The following is a 21,510-nucleotide window of genomic DNA, read 5'->3' on the forward strand; positions in this document are numbered from 1 at the left end:
TTCATAGATATCCCTAGCGCTCTGATGCATTTATTTGTGGTGATTTTAATAACTCACCAACATATGATAACTCTCACATGATGGCATCTAAAAAGCAGATATGGAACCAAACCCTTATGCATTTACATGCATGTGATCTTTGGACACAAGTTATGACACATCATAATGGCTATACCATCCATCATAATGCTTTTACTGATTATTGTAGATCACTGGTATCTTTTGAATGCAACGCAATATGATGTATTCACTTACAAAATGTGGTTGGGCAACTCCCTGTAGCTTTCAGATCATGCACCACTATGGTTGGCATTGTATTTTGGAATGAACACGTGTGATTATTCCTTGAGGAATCCGAGATTGTTGATTGTCAACAACAGCTATCTCATGCATAGATCGTTTGCGAAAATGGTTAGAGATGTTTTGCATCCATTTTCTAAACAGATGCGTGGCTTGGTATAGCTTTGTATCACACTGCAAGCTGTTATACAAGATTATGGCATATGGTATTTGCAAGACGAAAGACAGAGAGTGTCCAGTACTAAACACCTTATTCAACAATATACAGAAATCAACCTGCATAGAATCTTGAATGCCTAGGAGCAAGACATTTTGTGGAATGCACAACAAACCTTGAAAACCAATGACCAAAGAAAGCTTCAAAAATGACGAGTAAAAGCTGGACAAAAACCACTGCTTGATAAAGGTTGTCCCCCAAAAGCTTTCTTCAAAAGCAATCCATAGTACATTTAAAGCAACGCAATAGAACTCTGCACAACAAATAATGAAGCTGCATATCACTGGTTTGTGGACGCAGTTTTATGGTAGTAATAGCCTGTAAAAATTTTCCCATGAACAAAACTAGTTAGCGCCTATACAAATCTGCTTACCTACCAATCAAGTTTGGACAGCTTGTAAGTGGAAGTAAACAGATGCGACCTTGCAGAGTCTTTATGACACATGGACATGCACAGACATAGATGGACATCCACATTCATTCCCAGTACGTGAACAAGTTCCTATTTGAATCTTGTACACTCACAAAAATTAAAAATATACCTGACACAGGATTTATTGCCAAAACACGCTGGCCTGCAAAATAGAGGCGGTAGGTGCCTGGTGCAAGTTATCAATCAGCCAATGTGGCGCTGCAAAAAATCCAGATCATCCATGTCCTTCAAGTGCACCTTGTCTGCGGCAGTGCCCTTGACATGTTCAGAAAGTCCTCTTGACTTGAGAACTTTGGCACTAGTACATGGCCAAACAGAAAAAGAATCTCTATTCTGCAGTGCGGATGTGCCAACTATTGCCATAGCTTCAACACTTGGTTCCATATAGGTGCCCCTTGATGAAACATAACTCCTCCCTGCAGGAAAGGAGCCCCCAGGAGTATATCCTGAACCAGAATCTAAAAGTGTACCTGAAGCTTCCACGTGCCTGTGAGATTCTGTCAAGTTATGGTCAAAAGAGCCCATGTTACTCTTCCCCTTGTAGCTAGGTGCTACAGTGCATTGTGCACTTGCATTCCTGCTCACAGGGCGCTTCAAGAGAGGATCAGAGCTTAATTTCCCATCAGGAAAGAGAGTTGAGGCCTCCCTTGACATAGTGTCAAAGTTTGCAGAAGAGCGCCATCGTTGAATCCAAGCTTGATGCATGCTAGAAGCCTCACCTGTTCTCTCATCATTGCAAAACTCAGGTGATTGATGAGTAAAATGCATCCGTGAATTAGTACCACCATCATATGTTAATCTGGGGTGCAAGTTCTGCAAACAAAACGAAATCAGATAAATCACCATGGTTATTTACCAGATGTTCTTACTTAGAACTGTAAAAAATAAAAAAATGCTATCAACAAAACTAAGTAAACTACTAGAAAACACTTAGCATGTGCTTGTTCAAGGCAAGCTTAAGTTTCTCAAGAATACATTTTGGTGGGTTTTTTTAAATTTGTTCAGAAAAGTATGTGCATGTTTTTTTTTTTGGTTTGTGTGTGTGTGTGTGTGTGTGTGTGTGTGGTGCGTGGGTGGGTGGGGAGGGTGCGTTCTGTGGTGAAAGATGCATAGGTCATCTCCAAATACTTTATGTAAATAAAAAAATAGGTGGAACCTGTCAACTATGCCAAGAGTATAGTGATGGACAATGAAGGTATGATATGTCAAATCAAGTGTCGTTCAAGGGCGTTCTGCAGCAATTAAGCATCTGGAAACTCAGAGTGGCTGGAATCTCTCCACATGTGCCTGATCTGGTGCACTTGTGCAACACATCTTCTCATCATCTGTCTCTCTAATGCTTTAGCAAAAAGAAGCGACGAGAGAGAGAGAGAGAGAGAGAGAGAGAGAGATTAATGTCTTCAAATGACCACTAGTCTATGAGATCAAAAATATGTTACGAAGTATCCATGGGTTAGAATGATTCTGGTAAATAACGTAAATGAAAAAACTAACAGCATCAGCTGCATACTAGTGTGTAGTCTATGCATAGTCACCAGAAACGGAAACAGAAACGGCACCCCCCTCGGAAATTGCAACGGCAACCGCGGGAAACGGGAACGGCTAGGAAATGGCACATATACTTCATAAATTAAACTATAGAACCAAAAACTAGTAATTACAAACTCAACAGCGAGACTTTCTCAAATTTGCATAAAGGACACCTCAAGATGAAGTCAATTTCTTGTTGAATTAAGAATAGAAAGTACAATGCAAATGCATCCGCCAAGTTTGGAACTCATGAGTAGACTCAAACTTGCGAGAGATGCACATCGTCTGAGCCCAAATCATCATAATCTAGAAAGTCGTTGGAGCCGCTATCCCTTGCTTCGCCCAAAGTAGCTATCGGCGTAGGCGGTAAATTGGCATGCTCCTCTGCCTCTGAACCCTTCTGATCCTCCTCTGACCAATGCTTCCAAGATTGGGGGTTCTCATTTCGCTCAAGAAGACGCAAATTGGCACTCACAAAAATTAGATCATTGGTCTTTTGAGTGCCAAGCTGGTTTCGCTTCTTTGAAGCGATATGGTTAAATGAGCTCCATAGTTGCTCCAAACAAGACGAACTGACCGCCTAGCTCAGAATCTTGATGGCCAATTGTTGCAACTCTGGAGTGTTTGCCCCATAGTCCTCCCACCAAACACATGGATCAGTGGTGAAGCGATCTGCCAAAGCATTGGCTCTTCCAAACCTCCTCTTGCAAGCCCTGTAATCTGCCAACTGATCCTTGATAGTTCTCTGCTTTGCAATGTCAGGCTCAAGTCTCTCCAAAATCATGTCCCATGCATCTGCCACCTCTGAATCTGTGTATTGATTGCTTGCTTGAAACTGGGGATCAACCATGAAACCTGTCGCATGCATAGGTGAATGGTACATATCCCATCTATCTTGGCATAGCTTCCTTAAAACCTGGTATTTCTGTTCATCTTGCTCAATGTCATAGTCACAGGGGACGGCGGGGACGGCGCCTAGGAACGCGGGGACGCCGACACAGGACGGCGCAGCCGCGCAGGGACGGGGACGGACGGGGACGGACGGACGGACGTCCCCTGTCTGGCGTTTCAAACCGGGGACGGCGCAGGGGACGGCGTAGGGACGGGGGACGGCTGTCGGGGGACGGCAGATAGCCGTTGCGCCTGCCCGTTTCTGGCCGTTGTGCCTGCGTGCCGCGTGCCTGCCCCACTGTAGCCGTTTATGGCTGTTGGGCTTGGGCTCTACTAGCCGTTTATGGCTGTTGGGCCTTGGCCCTCTCTCTCTCTTGCCTATCTATATAAGAGCCCACCTCTACAAGGCTACAAGCTGCCACACACAAGTTCATTGCTCATTGCTCAAGCTTCTTGAATCTTCTCAAGTTCTCTCGAGTCTCTTCCAACTTCCAAGTTCCAAGCTCTAGGGCCTAGGCTCTCACCTCTCCCTCAAGCCTCTTGAGTCTTGACTCTTCCAACTTCCAAGCCTCTAGGCTCTCTCTCTCTCTCTCTCTCACTCCTCAAGGCTCAAGAGTCAAGCGGCAAGCCATCTTCAACCATGGCATCCTCCTCACGTGCCGGGGCTTCTCGTAGAAGGACAACGGGATGGACATGGTGGGAGGAGGTAAACTACACCACATCCGTTCATGGAGGCGGTTCTCGGCCATGGGTATGCAAGCTTTGCCCGTACCGGCGAACGGGTGGCCTTACTACTTAGCTCTAGCCTCTAGCCTCTAGTCTTCAGCACTTTTTTGTCATTGACTCATTTGAGTCCGTCCTTGTATTTTGCCTCCTTAAGGCTCCTGAGTCCTGACTCTTGAGTCATGACTCATTTTGTATCTACTTAATTATTATCTTTGACTCAAAATCTTAGCATTTTAGTGTAAATTTGTGCTCATTTTGATGTGCTTCCAAAGTAGAATAAGTGCAGAGTAGAAAATTTTTTAAAAAAATTATTTTTTGAGTGCCGTTCCCTCCCCCGTCCCCGTTCCCTACTTATGGCCGTCCCCCGTCCCGTCCCCGTCCCTTGTGACTATGCTCAATGTGCTCCAACTTTTCCACCATCTTGTCCATCCCCTTGTAAATCTTTCCAATGCATGGCTGAAGTGAATCTGTCATCCTCAACAAGTGGATGATCGGCTTCCCCAAAGCTATGATGCGTCTCACCTGCTCCTGCCAAAGAGGGTTCCCAAGGGGCCCAAGGGGCCCAAGAGGCCCATGGCCTCTTCCCACCAGCCAAGGATGCTGTGGTTCTGTCGGCTAGGCCATAGAAGAGCCTGGCCAGCCAGCCGACATGCTTTGAAAGCCAGCCCAGCTAGTCGGCTAGCCCATGGGCAGCCAGGACTGTAGGCGGCCAGGACATAAGGGCTGCCCAGCAGCCTGGACAGTAGGCGCTTAAGTGGCCGGCTGTCATAAAGTGTGAAAACACTGATTATTAGTATAAAGTGCAGTTTTAAACCAGTTGTGGAGAATAAAACTTCCACCTGACTCCTATAAGACAGCCAACCAGTAGCATGAATGAGTATATAAAGCCCAGCCATAAATCAGGTCATTCATCTCATAATTCACAAAGTGCTGCAGCTACTCAAGGGCCAGGACAGCCAAGGGAGAAGCTAACACAATGGTGAAGATTTGAAGGTCAAGGGCAGAGATCTATCTCAGCTAAAACAGGTTCAGTCACTCTTTTATTTTCAGATTTGCATCATTCTAATAAAAGCAAATACACCATTCATGGTGGGGGCCCTACAGAGGGTATTCGGGACCCAATACTGTGTCCTTCTCCCTCTCTCTCTCTCTATTTTTCTGCACATCTACATTCAGTTTTGTGCGTTAATTTTCGTCGTGACAAGTGTGCTGATTTCTGAGCATTGAAGTTACTAATCTCCCCCGAAGCTATCGGAAAAGCCGTTTTTTCTGGCATTCGCTATTTATTGCTGTTTTTTTGGCCACCGACCCATCTCTTGGCTGTTGTATGCCAGCGGCCGGTACGGTACAATCGGTAAAGACGTTTTTTTTGGCCACCCACACATCTCTTGGCTACTGTATGCTGGCTCCCTTGTACCCACCCACCCTTTGCTCAGCTGTAACATGCGGACATATCGTACCAGCCAAGTATGAAATGGCACGAATAAGTACGTAACGCAACAGTGAAACTGTCATGGAAAAAAAAAAGGTCCCGGACCTTTTTTTGTACGCCCGTCCCGTTTCGTACCGTTTTTTACGTTCTCGTGGTGCAGTACGCGTCCCACAGACAATCTTGGCACCTACTCTCCATGGTCTCCCACCAGGGAACCATCAACAAGGCACTAGTACAAATTGGCCTAGGCCTTCTCAGTGGCGAACCACTGGTCAAGTCACTCAAGGTCCCCCCCCCCCCCCCCCCCCCCCCCCCCCCCCCCCCCCCCGTCAGTATCCTTCGCCACCCCGGAAGGGATGTCTGATTGGTCATCTCTTACACCTCATCCAGGCCCCTTGGCCAATGTCACTCAAGCCACATCTGAATTAGACTTTGGCCACTCTTCCGACAGGAAGAAGAAACATCGGGCTAGACGAGGCACCAAGCGTATGGAAGCTTTTGCCCTCGTTCAAATCTATCAGTTACCTGACGATCCATCCGTGCCAATCATCTAAGCCCACCCAACTCTTCCATGTGGCCATCCAGTCACTTGGATAGTCGACAATGGAGCTACACACCATGTGGCACGGAATGCCGATATTTTCCTCTCTCAGCATCCTGCTAAGGGTGAAGTTCAATGTGGCAACAATGCCTTGATGTCCATCAAATCTGTTGGCATTGTATTATTTAACCGTACCACAGGCCCAACTAGGCAACCTTGGACAATGTCTATCTTGATCCTAACTTGGGCCTCAACTTACTTTCTGTATCCCAATTGACCCAACTCGATCATGGAGTTTACTTCAACAAGCGAGTTGTCAAGGTGATTGATGAGACTATTGGTCTCGTGGTTGCCCGAGGTCAAACACAGAAGGATGGCTTCTACCGGATGTCTACTTTTCTATCTGAGCCATCTTCCGAGGGTTCTGAGTTTCACCGAGTCTATGAGCTGTCTAGGGATCAGTTGGTTGAAGGCATTTATTATGTTGTGAAACCGATTGTTCCCCATCTTCATGTCTTTGGGTGTCGTGCTTACACACACACTCCGAAACACGAGAGGCAAGCTTGAGCCAAGGAGTGAGTTGCTCATTTTTGTGGGCTACTCTTCTGAATCAAAGGCCTACAAAGTCTTTGATTCAAGATCAAACAAAGCCTTTTTTCGCCAAGACATTGTCTTTGATGAGCGGGACTTACTTCGCCTTCTGCTACCCATACCACCAAGAATCTCCGACTGTGCCACATAAACCCAATTAGTCTACTCTTACTCCTCCACTTGAGGAGCCTTCCTCCTCTTACAGCCACCTAAGGATCCTTTATCCTGTTGGTACCAATAACTATGTGGCGCACGATGAGCCAACATCATGGAAAGAGGCAATCAGATAGCCCGCCTAGAAACGAGCTATGGAACAAGAACTCGAAAGCATTGATTGTAATGTCACATGGTCCCTTGTGGATCGCCCTCGTCACAAGAAGGTCATTGGAACCAAATGGATATTCCGCGCCAAATTTAAGGCCAATGGTACCTTGGACAAGTACAAAGCCCAGCTTGTAGTACAAGGTTTTCACCAAAAAAAAGGCATTGACTTCGATAAGACCTTCGCACCTACAGCTCGAATGAGGACCATCCGTAATCTGGCTGCACACCACAACTGGCCAGTCTACCAAATGGATGTCAAGAGGGCCTTCCTAAATGGCATTCTCGAGGAGGAAGTCTATGTTGACCAACCTCCGGGCTTCCCGCTCCCCGGGCATGAGGACAAAGTCTTTCGCCTACATAAACCTCTTTACGAGCTTATGCAAGCCCCCCGAGCGTGGTATCATCGCATGGACAAATTTCTTCGCAGTCAAGGTTTTCAACCATCCCACTGTGATCCCAATATCTATATCCACACAGATCAGGGGATGGTGTGCTACCTAGTGTTGTATGTCGATGATCTCATCATATCTGGTTCAAATCAAGCCAAAGTGGCTGATATCACGGCACAACTGAGACAAACATTTGAGATGACTAATCTCGGCCTTCTCTCGTATTTCCTTGGCATGTGTCACAACAAAAGTATTGTCTTCAACTCATTACTTCCTATTTTCCTGATGGTGCTATCCATGTGGCCACCCCCCATTGGATCCGACCATCAAACTTACAAAGGAAGAGGATTCACCGCCACATGAAGAGTGAGCCTACCGACAAGTGGTTGGGAAACTCATATGGCTCACTAACTCTAGACCTGACATTTCCTATTCCACATCCATATTAAGTCAGTATTTGAAGGAGCCACATTGGAGTTCAGTGATGAGGGTTGTTCGCTATCTGGCAGGCGCCGGGTACTTATATGTTCGGACTTCACTTCAGTCGTGGGTTCTGTTAGAAGTCATCTCCTGTCTTTACTGAGACACCAGGGCTGGGTGTGCCCGCCCTTGTAGGTGCTTTTCTCATTTTTCCTCACTTCCCGTATTTTTCCCCATATTTTTCCCATTTATCTATGGCTTGGGGGGGCAGTCGTGAGCTGACAGGCGCTTTTTCCTCTGGCCGAATGTACCCGACTTATGTACAGTGCTGGCCGACTCAAGTTGTGTTGGCCGACACACACTTGTAGCTGGTCGTGGAGGACTGGACCCTATTGGCTGCCTCTGGAGCAGGCTAACTGCTACCTGGGGTCCATATATAATGGACCCCCACACCCCTTGCCATTTTTGTCTTATATCTTGTATTTGGGATCTTCTTTGTGTATATAGAGCAGAGTCTCTCTCCTTCTCTTGTGCTGTTTTTCTGCACTGTGTTTGCTCTCGTGTTCCCAGATTTGGTCATTATCTCCACTGCGTATTTTGGCATGGTATCAGAGCCCTAGGTTCTTGATAGTTCTTTGGGAGTTGTGTGAGCAAGAGGGAGACTCTTGCATTGCTGATTGGTGGACTGTTTTGGACTATTCGGGAAGAGGAGAAGCAAGAGGAAGGCGGGCTGATTTGCTGGACAGCCACTTGCAGGTTAAGTTCTTCTTTGTTCCCACCCACCCACCCACCCTTTTTCAGATTACATCCCCGCAATGGTAGATTTGTTAGAGATGGCTGAGAGGCATGTGAAGATCCCTACACTCCCCACGTTCCCGGTGGACCGTCAGTTGGACGGGAACAACTACGGCATATGGAAGGTTATGATGGAATCTGTTCTGGAGTCTTACGACCTTGTTGATTTCATCGTTGTTGGGGTTCCACGGCCGGAAGTAGAGGAAGGGGAGTTACCGTCAACCCGAAAGGACCGGGAGGCACAGGCACAGTTGTGGAATCATGTCAACGCCAGGGTCTGTTCATTTATCTTCCTCAACTGCACACCGCAAGTAATCAATCATGTAAAGCATATGACGCTGGCCAACAGCATTTGGCTTCTCTTTATAACAGGGTATCGCCCATGAAGAGGATTTCCTTGGAAGTACAGATGCGGGTTATGAGCCTTGCAAAGTCGTCGACGATGCGGGAGCATATTAACAAGCTGCAAGCTCTTCAGTAGGAAGTTCTTAAGGCTGGGAAGGAGATATCATCGGAGGACATGGCCATAATGTTGCTGTCGCATTTGCCCTCTCAGTACTCAGCATTTTACTCATCTTTGATTACCAGTGGCAAGCTCAGCACCATCACGTGGGAGGAGCTTGTGCCCATGGTCTTGGACCAGGAGGAACGATTCATGAACCCTCCTCAAGGTGGAGGTTCGGAGGCCTTAACTGGCCAACGGTCGAAAGGCCGTAACAAGGGCAAAGGGAAGGCTTCAACGGAGAAGTCTTCTGAGCAGAAGTCCGACGCTGACCGCAAGAAACTAAAGGCAGAGAGGACCTGTAATAATGATTGTGGCGAGAAAGGCCACTATTGGAGGCAATGTCCCAGGAAGCATTCCTCCCAGGTGTTGTATGTTCCATCACTTGGTTTTCATCTGTTGTCAGTGCATCAGGTTTGCAAGATTGGCGTACGGGTGGAGTTTGATGAGCATTTTGTTGCTCTCCGGGACAAGGCAACAAGCCAGGTAGTTTGGGAAGGCAGAGTGGAGAATGGAGTTTACAAACTTTCAGCACTCTCTCTCCTAGGTCCTCATTTTTGTGATGAGTGGCAGTCTAGTAATGGCCACTTAAGTGTGGATACGTTGCAGGTGTAGGCTTTCTGGGACCAGATGGAGGATAGCTTGCCAGTTGATGGCAACAGTTGGCAGGAACTTTCCAGTACAGATGTTGGTAGTTCTTGTGTTCGTCAGTCAGAGGAAACTTTACAGGTAACTTATGCTCTGATGTCTCGTAGTATTCGGGACAAAGAAACTCTTGTAGATGAGAAAGTTCTTTCCACGGGGACCTATTGGAAAGCCAAGCAGGTGGCACTTGATTACTTGCAGAAGGAGGTGGTTGTTGCACATTCTCCAGGCTTTGTGGTTTTGGATTCAGAGGGGGTGGTTGACAGGTTTCAGAAGGCCTTGCGTGGTCTTCAACAGGTTTCCAAGACTTGGCTTCCCACCGTAACAGGTGTTGATCCTTGAGAGCAGTGTGATGCCTCTTTGACTCAGAAGCAGAATGGCTCATTGATTTGGTTGATGGATACCAGATTGGACGGGAGCTTCCTGTAGAGGCTGTTGAGCTCATGGTTGCAGATGACTCTTTGGGAGGCAGGATTGCGTATCTTGTGGTTTCTGCAGCATGCAAAGGATCATGGACTCTTTTACACAGGAGGGGGATTGATGGATGGAGTCCGACTCCACGGTTGGAGTGACTCAAATTGGGGAGGAGATCCAGACATGAGGAGATCTACTTCAGGCCCAAGAGCAATTTTATGGAGCAATAAGAGGCAGTCATCTTTTGCCTTGTCGTTGACAGAGGCAAAATATCGGGTTGCTTGTGATGCTGCTTGTGAAGTGTTGAGGTTGCAAAGGTTGCATGGCTGGATTGGGCTTCCACTAGAGGAACCCACGGTCATCCAGAGGCACTTTGTTCGTGAACAGATCGTTGCTGATGACATCTTGCTAGAGTTCTGTTCAACGGAGGACAGTACGGTGGACATCTTCACGAAGTCGCTATGTTAGATATCTGTAACGCCGCTACGGGCGTTACCACAAGAGGGGACGGCCTCTGGCTCACCACCCAACCATAGAGGAAGAATGAGGATTGCCCCTCATCCCCCAGGCTATATAGTGTGTGGCCTGCCGTCCACACTAGCCTGGCCGCCCATGACTCCGCATGGGCGTCCTCTCCCACTGAACCCCGGACATGGCCATCCGGTCTGCCGTCGGTCACAGGCATTACAGCCTACGTGACATTACCCCCCCCTTAAGAAGAGTTTTCGTCCTCGAAAACAAACTGGGGAAACCTTTTGAAAATTGCACTACGGCGTTCCCAGGTAGCTACCTCCTCATCCCTATCTGTCCATTTAACAAGTACCTCCTGGTACACTTTATGTCGGGTTTGTCTGTCATGATACTCTAGAATCTTTTCACGTTCGTGTGGTATCTTTGGTGGCTCTATCAAGTCCACCAAAATCTCTGGAGAAACTGCGTTCTCTAACCCGTGAACTGATTTCTTCAGTTTACTAACATGGAAGACAGGATGGACTTGAGAACTCTCCGGTAACTCAAGTTTATATGCTACGTCCCCAATCTTCTTAAGGATTTTAAAAGGACCACAATATCTCGGAGAAAGTCTATCACACTTTCCCGTTTTCATGGTTTCTGACTGCGCAGGAACCTTGAGGAATACAAAGTCACCTTCTGCAAAGGTCACCTTTCTTCGTCCTTTATCCGCATAAGTTTTAGCGCGATCCTGAGCGTTACGAATGCTCTCTCGTGCGGCTCTGAGCATAACATTCATATCTTCAAGGAAATCCTTGACAGATTGAATCTTCTCCTTTTCTAGGCCTACAGCCATCGGAGATCTCGGCTGGAATCCATACATTAACATGAATGGTGTAAATCCAGTCGCTGAGTGTTTGGAGTTGTTATAGGCAAACTCCAATAAGGGCAAGTACTCTTCCCAATTAGATTGCTTCTTACTAACATAAGAACGCAACATATCCTCTCTAGAATTTGGTTAACTCTTTCAGTTTGACCATCAGACTCCGGATGATCTGCCGTACTCATACTCAGAGTAGTATCCAACTTTTTGAAGATTTCCCTTCAAAAATGACTGTTGAACTTTCTATCTCCATCCGACACTATATCTGCGGGCAGGCCATATAGCTTGTAGAGATGTTCAATAAAGAGTTTTGCCAACTCTGGCGTTTTTAAAGTTTCCTTCGTGGCAATAAACTTTGCCATTTTAGTTAACCTGTCCACTACCACCCACACCGAGTCATTCCCTCGACTCGTCTTGGGTAAACCGGTAATGAAATCCATGGAAATGCTTTCCCATTTCCCTTGAGGAATCTCCAGCGGACGGAGTAGTCCTTTAACCTTAAGACGTCATGTTTATTGACCTGGCACTTACTGCATTTCAGCACATAAGTCTGGACTTCCTTAAACAAACTAGGCCAATAAAACCGTCTTTTTACTAGTGCATAGGTCTTCTGAATCCCAGGATGACCCGCACTTGGACTATCATGACTTTCTTTAAGAATTTGGACCCGAAAGTCACCAATAGTTGGTACATATACTCTACCCTTGTAAAGTAAGTACCCGTCGTCAATGGAGTAATTAACATATTTCTCCCACGTGTCCGGTCGAACTCGACCGCCGCTACGGGCAATTCGACGTGCCATTAACTGGGGAAGTCATTGGTAAGCAAATGTCTAGTAGTACTCACGCAAGCCGTGATTTGGTATTTCAACCAAAACCCCAAGGCAAATTTCATGCCTTGATTTTGCATCATGTCATTAGCACAGAAGCTAATGTACTGGAGAGCACTCTAGTAGCGCAAGTTCTTAGACTATGCTACTAGATATTTGTAGACTACGCTACCACGTTGCATCACCAACTTCTCCTTGGAAAGCTCTACGGGCATAGGAGAAATAAACTAGAGCCAATCTAATCATGCATCACAAGGATTAGTTCCAAACTTGAGAGATACTTTTCTCTTAGAGTAACATCTTTGCACAAGCATATGCTCTAGAATCTTGTTGAGTTTCTAACTACCATCAATCTACGGATGGTTAAACTCCACTCTAACTCAGAGTAAATGTAACTTTTTGAAGATTTTCCTTCAAATATAACAATCAAACTTCCTATCTCTTATGCCATACTATATATGCGGGCAGATCATATAGTATGTGGAGATGTTTGATAAAGATTCTTGCACCACTACGGGTGTCTGGAGTTACATCCAATCACTTACAACTCTTTGTTGCTATTACCAGACACATCCCTTCAAGTATTGTCTGGACTCACACAACTATTCCAATTTATGTGATATTTGAGGATATCCCTCAAGAAAGGTTTTTGTCCTCAAAAACTCTACTCTCAAGCAACTACGCGCTAGTGTCATAGGTCCAAGAACAAATCTAGACCGTGTTTAATATCATATGTTATATTCTTGAGTCCTTCCAAGAAACTTTTAAACATCTTGCAACGAAGATGTGGTATAGTGTCTACGCACATATGGTGGTACTATTGATAAACTGCTTTGCAACAGATAAGTGGTTTCACACTTGTAACAAAGTGCTTCATTGTTGCATATGATTACCCTTCATAAGCGGTTACACACTTATGAATCATTTGGGTGGATTGTACCATCTATCCAGAAAATTTCAAACTACTAATAACCATATTATTAATCCACAGATAATGACTGAGCTTGCTGTGAAGCCATAGGTTGCTAGATAATTGATGGTAATTACACAAGTCCAATGTCTCATTACATCATACATTCAATATAAATGCAAACATCACAGTACTTCGTGATGATGAACTTAGGAATTTCATCCTATCCCTGTTTGGTGTTGGTATGAAGTATAACTATGAGAACATTATTTGCTGCCTTTTCATTATAGCGGCAAAGCTACCTACCCATCACAGGTGGCAATCTCTACCAAGCTATAACCAATGACAAGCAAATAAACGAGTACTCTTGTAAGAACTTCATAACCATATGTCACACCAAACTCATAATCACTACGGATTAAATGCCAGGGCTTGCAAAATTGAATGTTGTCTGATAGGTAGAGGGGATCATCAAACTACGGATGACCTTGACAACTCACTAGGACTAGTGATGTGTAACTTTTAAGTTACTCCACTCTCCTTGCTTATTCCATACCATTGAACAAATCGGTCCCTCGATTTGAGCAACGTCAACATATTTATGAGTATCTCGATATTCATGGATTGTGGTTCGGTAATTTAAAATGTTGATCTAGAGTATCTTTCACTCGAGGATCTTAATTTTATTAGCAACTATGTATTAGTAGTGAGTAACTACGTACCCACTATCATGACACTAGTAGCTCCATACTAGTCTGTGAGTAACTCCGTACCCAATGGCGTACCTCCCCCGAGTGGGAGTACCATATACAACCATCTATAACAAGATGCTTAAGTCACTTGCTACTAAAAAGTGACTACACAAATTGACCCCTCCATTGCACATTGCAGTACAATCTCTGGTATTACAACACGAATTTTGGACGTCCTTATCATACAGGTCAACTTAAAAACTAGTGCATAGGTCTTGTGGAGTCTCGACTGACCTAATTACACCACTGGTGACTTCCTACAAAAAATGTGGCGCCGAAGTCACCACCTATGTACTTTAACTCCGTAAAGTACATGGTCTTCATCTATCATCTATGGAAAGTTGTAAAACATTCCTGCGATGGATTTTTATCACCCTAAAATTATTGTGCACTATTTTAGTGTGAAGAGCTTTTTTCTTGGGTACCATGGTTCACCCCAAGCTCATCTGTTGCTAAATTCTCCGATTTAACAACAGATATGTCTGCCTCCGAACACTCCAGTTCAGCCCCAGACTTTGAGTTTACTTCTTAACACTCCGGTTAAGTCAAAACTCACCAGATACAGTAGGATTTACCGCTAAGCTCTCCGGCTTAGCCTCCTATCCTAACTCAGCCCGATTTTATGTACACTACATATGTCGGATCCGATACTAACAACAACCAGGCTCATCTGGAGTGAGATACTACTCACTATTGCCATGTAAAACCTTATTAAATCCTAGAAATGCTCCACTCATTCCCCAGGGGTCATACGACTTATAGGGTTTACACGCACATGAACTTTGTAAGCAAAATAGCCTGTCATGCAATATTACAATTGCTTATGTAGGAAAGTAATATATTTCCCAAATTCATATGGTAGCAACTAAAATGTGCTCACAATCGCACACTTATGTTGAACATAGGCAAGACTACGCTTGCAAAATGCTATAGGGCGTCCCCCATGCATGAAACTGTCCAACCAAACTAGTCTTACTGCTAACCTCTAGATTTAGATCACTCCGAAACTAAATCACTCTGTTAGCACTAGCACACCATCATGGTCTTGCTACCTAGAGCTTCTCCGAACTCTGTAACTGGGTTTTATCCCAACTTATGGCTATATTTGGTAATTTTCAAAGTTCAAACTTTATCTTGCACACTTTATTACTACAGACAAGTGTACATACAGACCTGCCAAAGAGTCAAGTTACATGCACAAGCCTTAGCGTCCCATTCCACCAAGACTACAATCGATTCCGTGAGAATTTGATGTCCCATACCATCAAATTACCACCAAACCAATTGATGTGACATATAAAAAGGCTCTTTCCTCCCTCGAAAGATCACCACAACCTCTCGAGCAGTGGGATGTCGACGCATGGCAATAAAAAGAAGAGAAAACCATGCTAGTAAGTTTAAGAACAGTTCTCTTCGATCAACTTCTATAAGGGCATTGAGCATTACATCTCAAGATTATACCCCTTCAGATTTACCTTTGATTTCTACAAATCAATCCTAAATCTGCTATTATTATCTAGGCGTATGTTAATCCTTCAGATTAGTACTCCTAGATAAACCATTCAATTGAGTACTGCTAGCAGCACTGCTAGCCCCTTTATCCCAAGTAATACACACCTTAGGGATCACTTTGACAAGGCAATCTACGTGACTAAATCAAACTAGTCACCACTCTCTAGGCCCAAGTAGTGACACTATTTTGTTACTACCAACAAGGGCCAGCTTGCCTCTACGGGCCAAGGCTCTCTTGTTGCTACAAACAGTAAGCAACTTGTTTGGACACAAGGCATAACCACATCAAGACTACGCTTGTACATGGTTCTCATTTGCCAAAGTTTATCACAATCTTCTAGCATCTGTTAAAAGATTGTGAAGGGTTATGAGCACTACGGCTCAATTAGGCTTACTTTGATTTCTCGTGATAAGCACTTCGTCTAATTTGGGCACAACTGACGCCATTGCCGGTCCTCTTAGCCCAAGTAAAACACACCGCAGTTTTAGATTTACACTATAGCCAAACTACGTGACTTTGATGGTCAATACTAAGTCTATGCTCAGCTTAAATTTAGTCTCTCTGAACCAAATGTGTGATCACCACATGTGCTACTTTCGAGGCGCTACGGCCATAGAAGTGTTCACTAGGCACAACGGCCATAGAACGGCTCTCTCTCGAAGGACTCAATATTCGGCCGTGGGATTTGTCTCTCTCTTAGCACGCGGCGCTACGGCCGTGTGCGGTGGGTCTCTTTCGTGGAAAAGAGGCACTACGGCCACACGGCGCGACGGCCGTGTTGGGTTTGTTTCGTGGGGTGTGACGTTGTTTTGTTTTTTCTTTTCTTTTTTTTTTTTAAATAAAATAACGGGCCGGGCCGGCCCTCGCCGCTTCGGGCGTGGCCGCCCGCCCGTGGGGAGTGTCCACACGATTCTGGCTGGCCGCCCGTTGCCAGCTGTGCGCTGGGCAGGCCCATATGTGATGGCATCAAGGGCTGGCCGCCCGTTATTTTCATTATTCATAAAAATGAATAATGAAAATATATTAAAAAAATAAATGGTTTTTTAACCCTTTTCTTTTTTTTCTTTTTTTTTCTTTTTTTTTTCATGTCGTGGCGTTTGCTGGGCTGGTCGGCTGCCTGGTGGTCGTTGCCGCCGCCTGCTGGCCGCCGTTGGCTAGCCGGCGCCGCCGCCTGGCTGGCCGCCGTCGCCGCCGCCTGGCTGGCTAGCCTGGCTGGGCTGGCTGGCTACGCAGCACAGGCAAAGGTGCCTTTCCCTCTCTCTACACAGATCGCAAGGCTGGCTGGCTACGCAGCACAAGCAAAGGCGCATATCGCAAATGCTCTTCAACGCCTTCTCCAGCCATTTCTAGCTTCTTCGATAACGGCGCTCGAAAACTCTTCTTCGACGGTTGGCTTAGATTCTTTGCCCTTTCAAGGCAAGCCCCCCCCCCCCCCCCCCTCCCAAGGCTCTTCAACGCGGCCGTGGGACTGGTGGGGTTGGTTTTCTAATCTTCCACGCAAATCGCAAATGCTCTGGGCTTGCTTCGCCCCCCACCCCCACACAGAGGGTTCAACAAGTTCTTTCGCAGCCATTCAACGCAGAGAAGAAAAAAAAACAAAACAAAAACGAAAAATTGCTTTGCTTACCTGCGTGGAGACTTGCTGTGTGTGACGGGGAGAGAGATCGAGAGAGTGAGAGAATTCTTCCCTTCCATTCTTCCTTGGCCGCCTCCCTCCACACCCTCCATTCGAGATAAGAATGAGGAGATGAATGGTCGAAAACCATCGAGTGGGCTCCGGTCCCCCGGTCACGCGCGGACTCTGACGATCCCATCGAACCACGCTCTGATACCAGTGTTAGATATCTGTAACGCCGCTACGGGCGTTACCACAAGAGGGGACGGCCTCTGGCTCACCACCTAGCCATAGAGGAAGAATGAGGATTGCCCCTCATCCCCCATGTTGGGGTAAAGGCGTTATGCCCACCCTTATAGTGTGTACAAGCCCATAAGTTATAGTACATAGTACACTTAGTACTTTTAATGTACTAAGTGCACTATGTGTACTAGTGCAATATACATGTGTGATAGGGGAGTCACACACTCATGCCTCATGAGTTGACTTATCCCCACAACTCTCTCTCTCTCTCTCTCCCTTGTGCTTCTCTGTGTATGTCTCCCACATGAACTTAACCTAACCCTAATACTCTCCCATCAACTGGTATCAGAGCTTTGGTCACCAGGTTCCCCTCCCTCTCATCAAGAATTGTTTGCCCTTTTGCTGGTCGTTTGCTCATTCTGTAAGTCGCCTTTTTTGCTGGTCGCCTTTGTGCAGCGCTGGTCGCCTTTGTGCAGCGCTGGTTACTGGTCGACTGTGTGACCAGTCGCAGGCAGGTGGGTGGAGAGAAGCAGCAGCGTGGGCAGGCGCATCCACGCTGCCCAGCAGGCGAATCCACGCTGCCCAGTAGCAGCAGCTGTGCCATAGCCCATCAACCATTGCGGGTACCATAGCTGCCCTCAGATCTCCCAGGCGAAGGTAGAGAAGATGGCGTAGAGCTATCAGGCGAAGGCGGCAACTTTGGTCGCTTCGCTGCTCCACAAGGCGTAAGGCTGCAACGCCTACGTGGTGGTGGTCAGGCGAACATACGAGGCGTGACAAGCACTCACGCGGGCTACAGGTAGCCAACAGCCAGGCAGAAACGGCGAAGGCACACCACATTGGGCAGATAAGCGAAGGCAAGGCAGCCGAGCTCGTAGCGAACACACAAGACTTTGGTCTACGTCTAGTTGTGTGGGAGTCTACAAGGCTTCTCTACCCTCGGCCCCTGCACCTGGGCGCAGGCAACCAGATAGCGCAAAGGGTTTCCCTGCCATCTGTGTGCTGGAGAAATTGGAAAGCTAAAAAGAGCATCAACACAAACGTGTCCCCACTTTTCTTCTGCAACAACAAAATTCAGCCTGCAAATTGCAACAGAAATCAGAAATCAGAGGTATTTTTGCTTCAATTTTGCGAATTTCTTATCAATTAAATCAATTGAGCGATACAGGTGCTCAATTGCTCAATTTTTGAGCAAAATTGGCAAAATTGGGTGACATTGGTCACAATCAGGATCAATTTGCAGGAAATTGATCACAATCAGGATCAATTTGCAGGAAATTGGATGTCGAAATTTGGGGCTTTTGATGTAATTGTGCAATTAAGCACTCATACATGCTGTATGATGTGAGAAATCGCACATTTGGGCAAAATTGCAGCAAATTGCAGTGCAAATCAAGGGGCTTTTGTGCCGATTTGGTTGATTTGCATGCAGGCAATCGCATTTGATGCTGTGGATAATGTGCTGATGCCTTACAAGCACTCAATGTGCCTGTAAATCAAGGGGCTTTCATGTATTTGATGTATATGTGGCCAGGGGGAAGCATCGTGAACACTCTGGATGCCTTCATGTGCGTCAATGTACCATGTATGATCAGAAATTGATCTCAAATCAAGGGGCTTTTCAAGTTTGTATGCTTGTTGAGCTTGGCAAAGCAGCAGGCAAGACATTTATGCCTTGAATCCTCAGAAATCAGCTTGCAGTCAAGGGGCTTTTGCCCAATTTCTGTTCGGGACTGTTGTATGCAGTGTACAAGACTGTAAAAGTCTGATTTTCACTCATTTGGACAGCCAGGAGAGCATTTATTGCTATTGTACCTGCTGGTACAGATTTGGCACAGCTTTGTGCATGTTTTGGCATGGCTGTACACTGTTTTGAGTGACCAAAAGGTTCAATTTCAGCTGCTGAAGTTGCCGGTACAGGTTTGGTACATCATTGGTGAGCACTTAGTACTGCTGTACAGTACTTTGGAAGGGCAAAAGAGCACATTTAAGGTGCTGTCCAAAATCTGCAGCAACCAGATTTTGGTGTTTTCATCACATAAAGTGGGAGAAAAGTTGCATTCTTGCTTCCGCAGTGGGAGATAAAGCTTGGGAGAAAAACTGTGAGCACTTTGTGTGCTTTTGGTGCAGTGTTTGCACATTTTGCAGGGAGTCAGGCATTGACAGGTTGCATTTTGCTATGGCAACCACAGGTGAGAGCTCTTCATTGCTTCACATCAAGAAACTTGAAGGCTCGCATAATTATGATATTTGGCAAACCCAGTGCTACAATGTGTTGCTCCAGAAAAAGCAACACAAGCCTATCAAAGAAAGGGGTGTGATGCCCGCTTCTCTTACTGCTGAAGAGTGGGAAGATATGGATGAGCTGGCAAGATCTACTATCATGTTGTCTGTGTCAGACTCATTACTTTTCAGCATTCGTGAAGAGAAGACAGCTTGGGGAATGTGGCAGAGATTGCAGGACTTGTATGCCCAACAAAGTGCCTCAAGCAAAGTGTATTGGTTGAAGAAACTCATAGGCCTTCAGATGAAGGAAGGGGCTTCTATGACAGCCCATCTAAATGAGTTTAATGGTATTGTCAGCCAGGTCATCAATCAAAAGTTGGCAATGGACGATGAGTTCAAAGCCACTTTTCTGTTATGCACTTTGCCAGAGAGTTGGGACACATTCAGGACAGCCACTAGCAATTCGCATTAGCAATTCGCATGCTATGCTGTCATATGCAGATGTTGAGGGTGCTCTTCTTCAAGAAGAGATGAACAGGAAAAACAACTCTGTTGGAAAGTCCAATGCAATGAATGCACGTGGGAGATCCCAACAAAGGGGAAAAAGCCAAGAAAGGGGAAGGAGCAAGTCTCGCTCCAAAAAGGATTTGGAATGCCATTATTGTGGCAAGAAGGGACACATCAAAAAGCAATGCTACAAATGGAAAAATGATCAAAAAGAAAAGGGAAAAGGCAAAGACAAAGACAAGGATGAAGCCAAAGATGTAAAGCCAAAGGGCAAAAGTGGAGTCAAGATCGAAGAAATCAATGTGTCACATGCAGGTGGCAGTGAGGATGAGGTCCTCTTTACGTCTTCACTTGATGCCCATTCACTTCTTACAGGTGGTCATGGTATGCACTCATGGATCATTGATTCAGGTGCCTCCTTTCATGTCACAGGTTGCAGAGACTTGTTTGTCAGGTATACTGCTGGCAATGAAGGAGTGGTTTATTTGGGTGATAACCATGCATGCAAGATTCTTGGCAGAGGTGATGTAAGGCTTGTATTTTCAGATGGCTCACAGCTTATGCTCCATGATGTCAGGCATGTGCCTGAGATCAAGAAGAACCTGCTTTCTACTGGACAGCTTGATGATGCTGATTATGTTACCACATTTGGTAGTGGAAAGTGGAAAATTAGTAAGGGCTCACTGGTTGTTGCCAGAGGCTCTAAGGTGGACACTCTTTACTTTATGCATGCAGGTGTTTGTCACCATGCTAATGTAAATGCAACCGAGCTGCCGGAAATCTCTATGTGGCATAGCCGGTTGGGACACATGAGTGTCAAGGGAATGGAGCAATTGTCTCGTTTGGGTTACTTGCCTTCTCTAAAGTTTTCAAGTTTTCAGTTTTGTGAGCATTGTATATATGGTAGGCAACTACAGTGCCCCCACAAGAAAGCTCTTGGACAGAAAGATGCTCAGTTAGAGCTTGTGCATACAGATGTATGTGAGATGCCTCAGCTTTCTTTGGGAGGGGCAAAATATTTTGTGTCTTTTATTGATGATGCCACACGCAAGGTGTGGGTCTATCCTCTTCGTTTGAAGAGTGATACATTCTCAGTGTTTCAGAAGTTTGTTGCTCATGTTGAGAATCAAACTGGCAAAACACTGAAGGCTCTGCGTTCCGACAATGGTGGAGAGTATATGTCCAAACAGTTTCAGGACTTTTGTGATGCTAAAGGCATCAAGAGGGAGCTCTCTACTCCTTATGATCCTCCACAAAACGGGACAGCAGAGAGGATGAACAGGACCATACAGGAGAAGGTCCGTTCTATGTTGTCACATGCTGCATTACCTCATGGTTTTTGGGCTGAAGCTGTTATGACAGCCGTTCACCTTATAAATAGGTCACCTAACACGAGGCTTGGTGGGAAAGTGCCAGAAGAAGTATGGACAGG

The 21,510-nt window shown here is 45.8% G+C and overlaps 1 protein-coding gene across 2 annotated transcripts in view; it reads right to left on the reverse strand.

Moving 5' to 3' along the window:
* Positions 1-680: 680 nt before the first annotated feature.
* Positions 681-21,510, reverse strand: part of LOC147619989 (uncharacterized) — a 43,589-nt gene continuing 22,759 nt past the window's right edge. For both annotated transcript variants that reach the window (XM_086772114.1, XM_086772115.1), the window contains exons 4-5: positions 1,060-1,763; positions 681-835 (exon numbers count right to left, since the gene is read on the reverse strand). In XM_086772114.1, coding sequence (XP_086628240.1) covers positions 1,134-1,763 — 630 coding nt within the window. In that variant the 3' untranslated portion in view covers positions 681-835; positions 1,060-1,133. The remainder of the gene's footprint in view (positions 836-1,059; positions 1,764-21,510) is intronic.

Source organism: Cibotium barometz, chromosome 32 (assembly GCF_041138505.1).
Source record: "Cibotium barometz isolate CiBa-2024 chromosome 32, ASM4113850v1, whole genome shotgun sequence".
Taxonomy (NCBI): domain Eukaryota; kingdom Viridiplantae; phylum Streptophyta; class Polypodiopsida; order Cyatheales; family Cibotiaceae; genus Cibotium; species Cibotium barometz.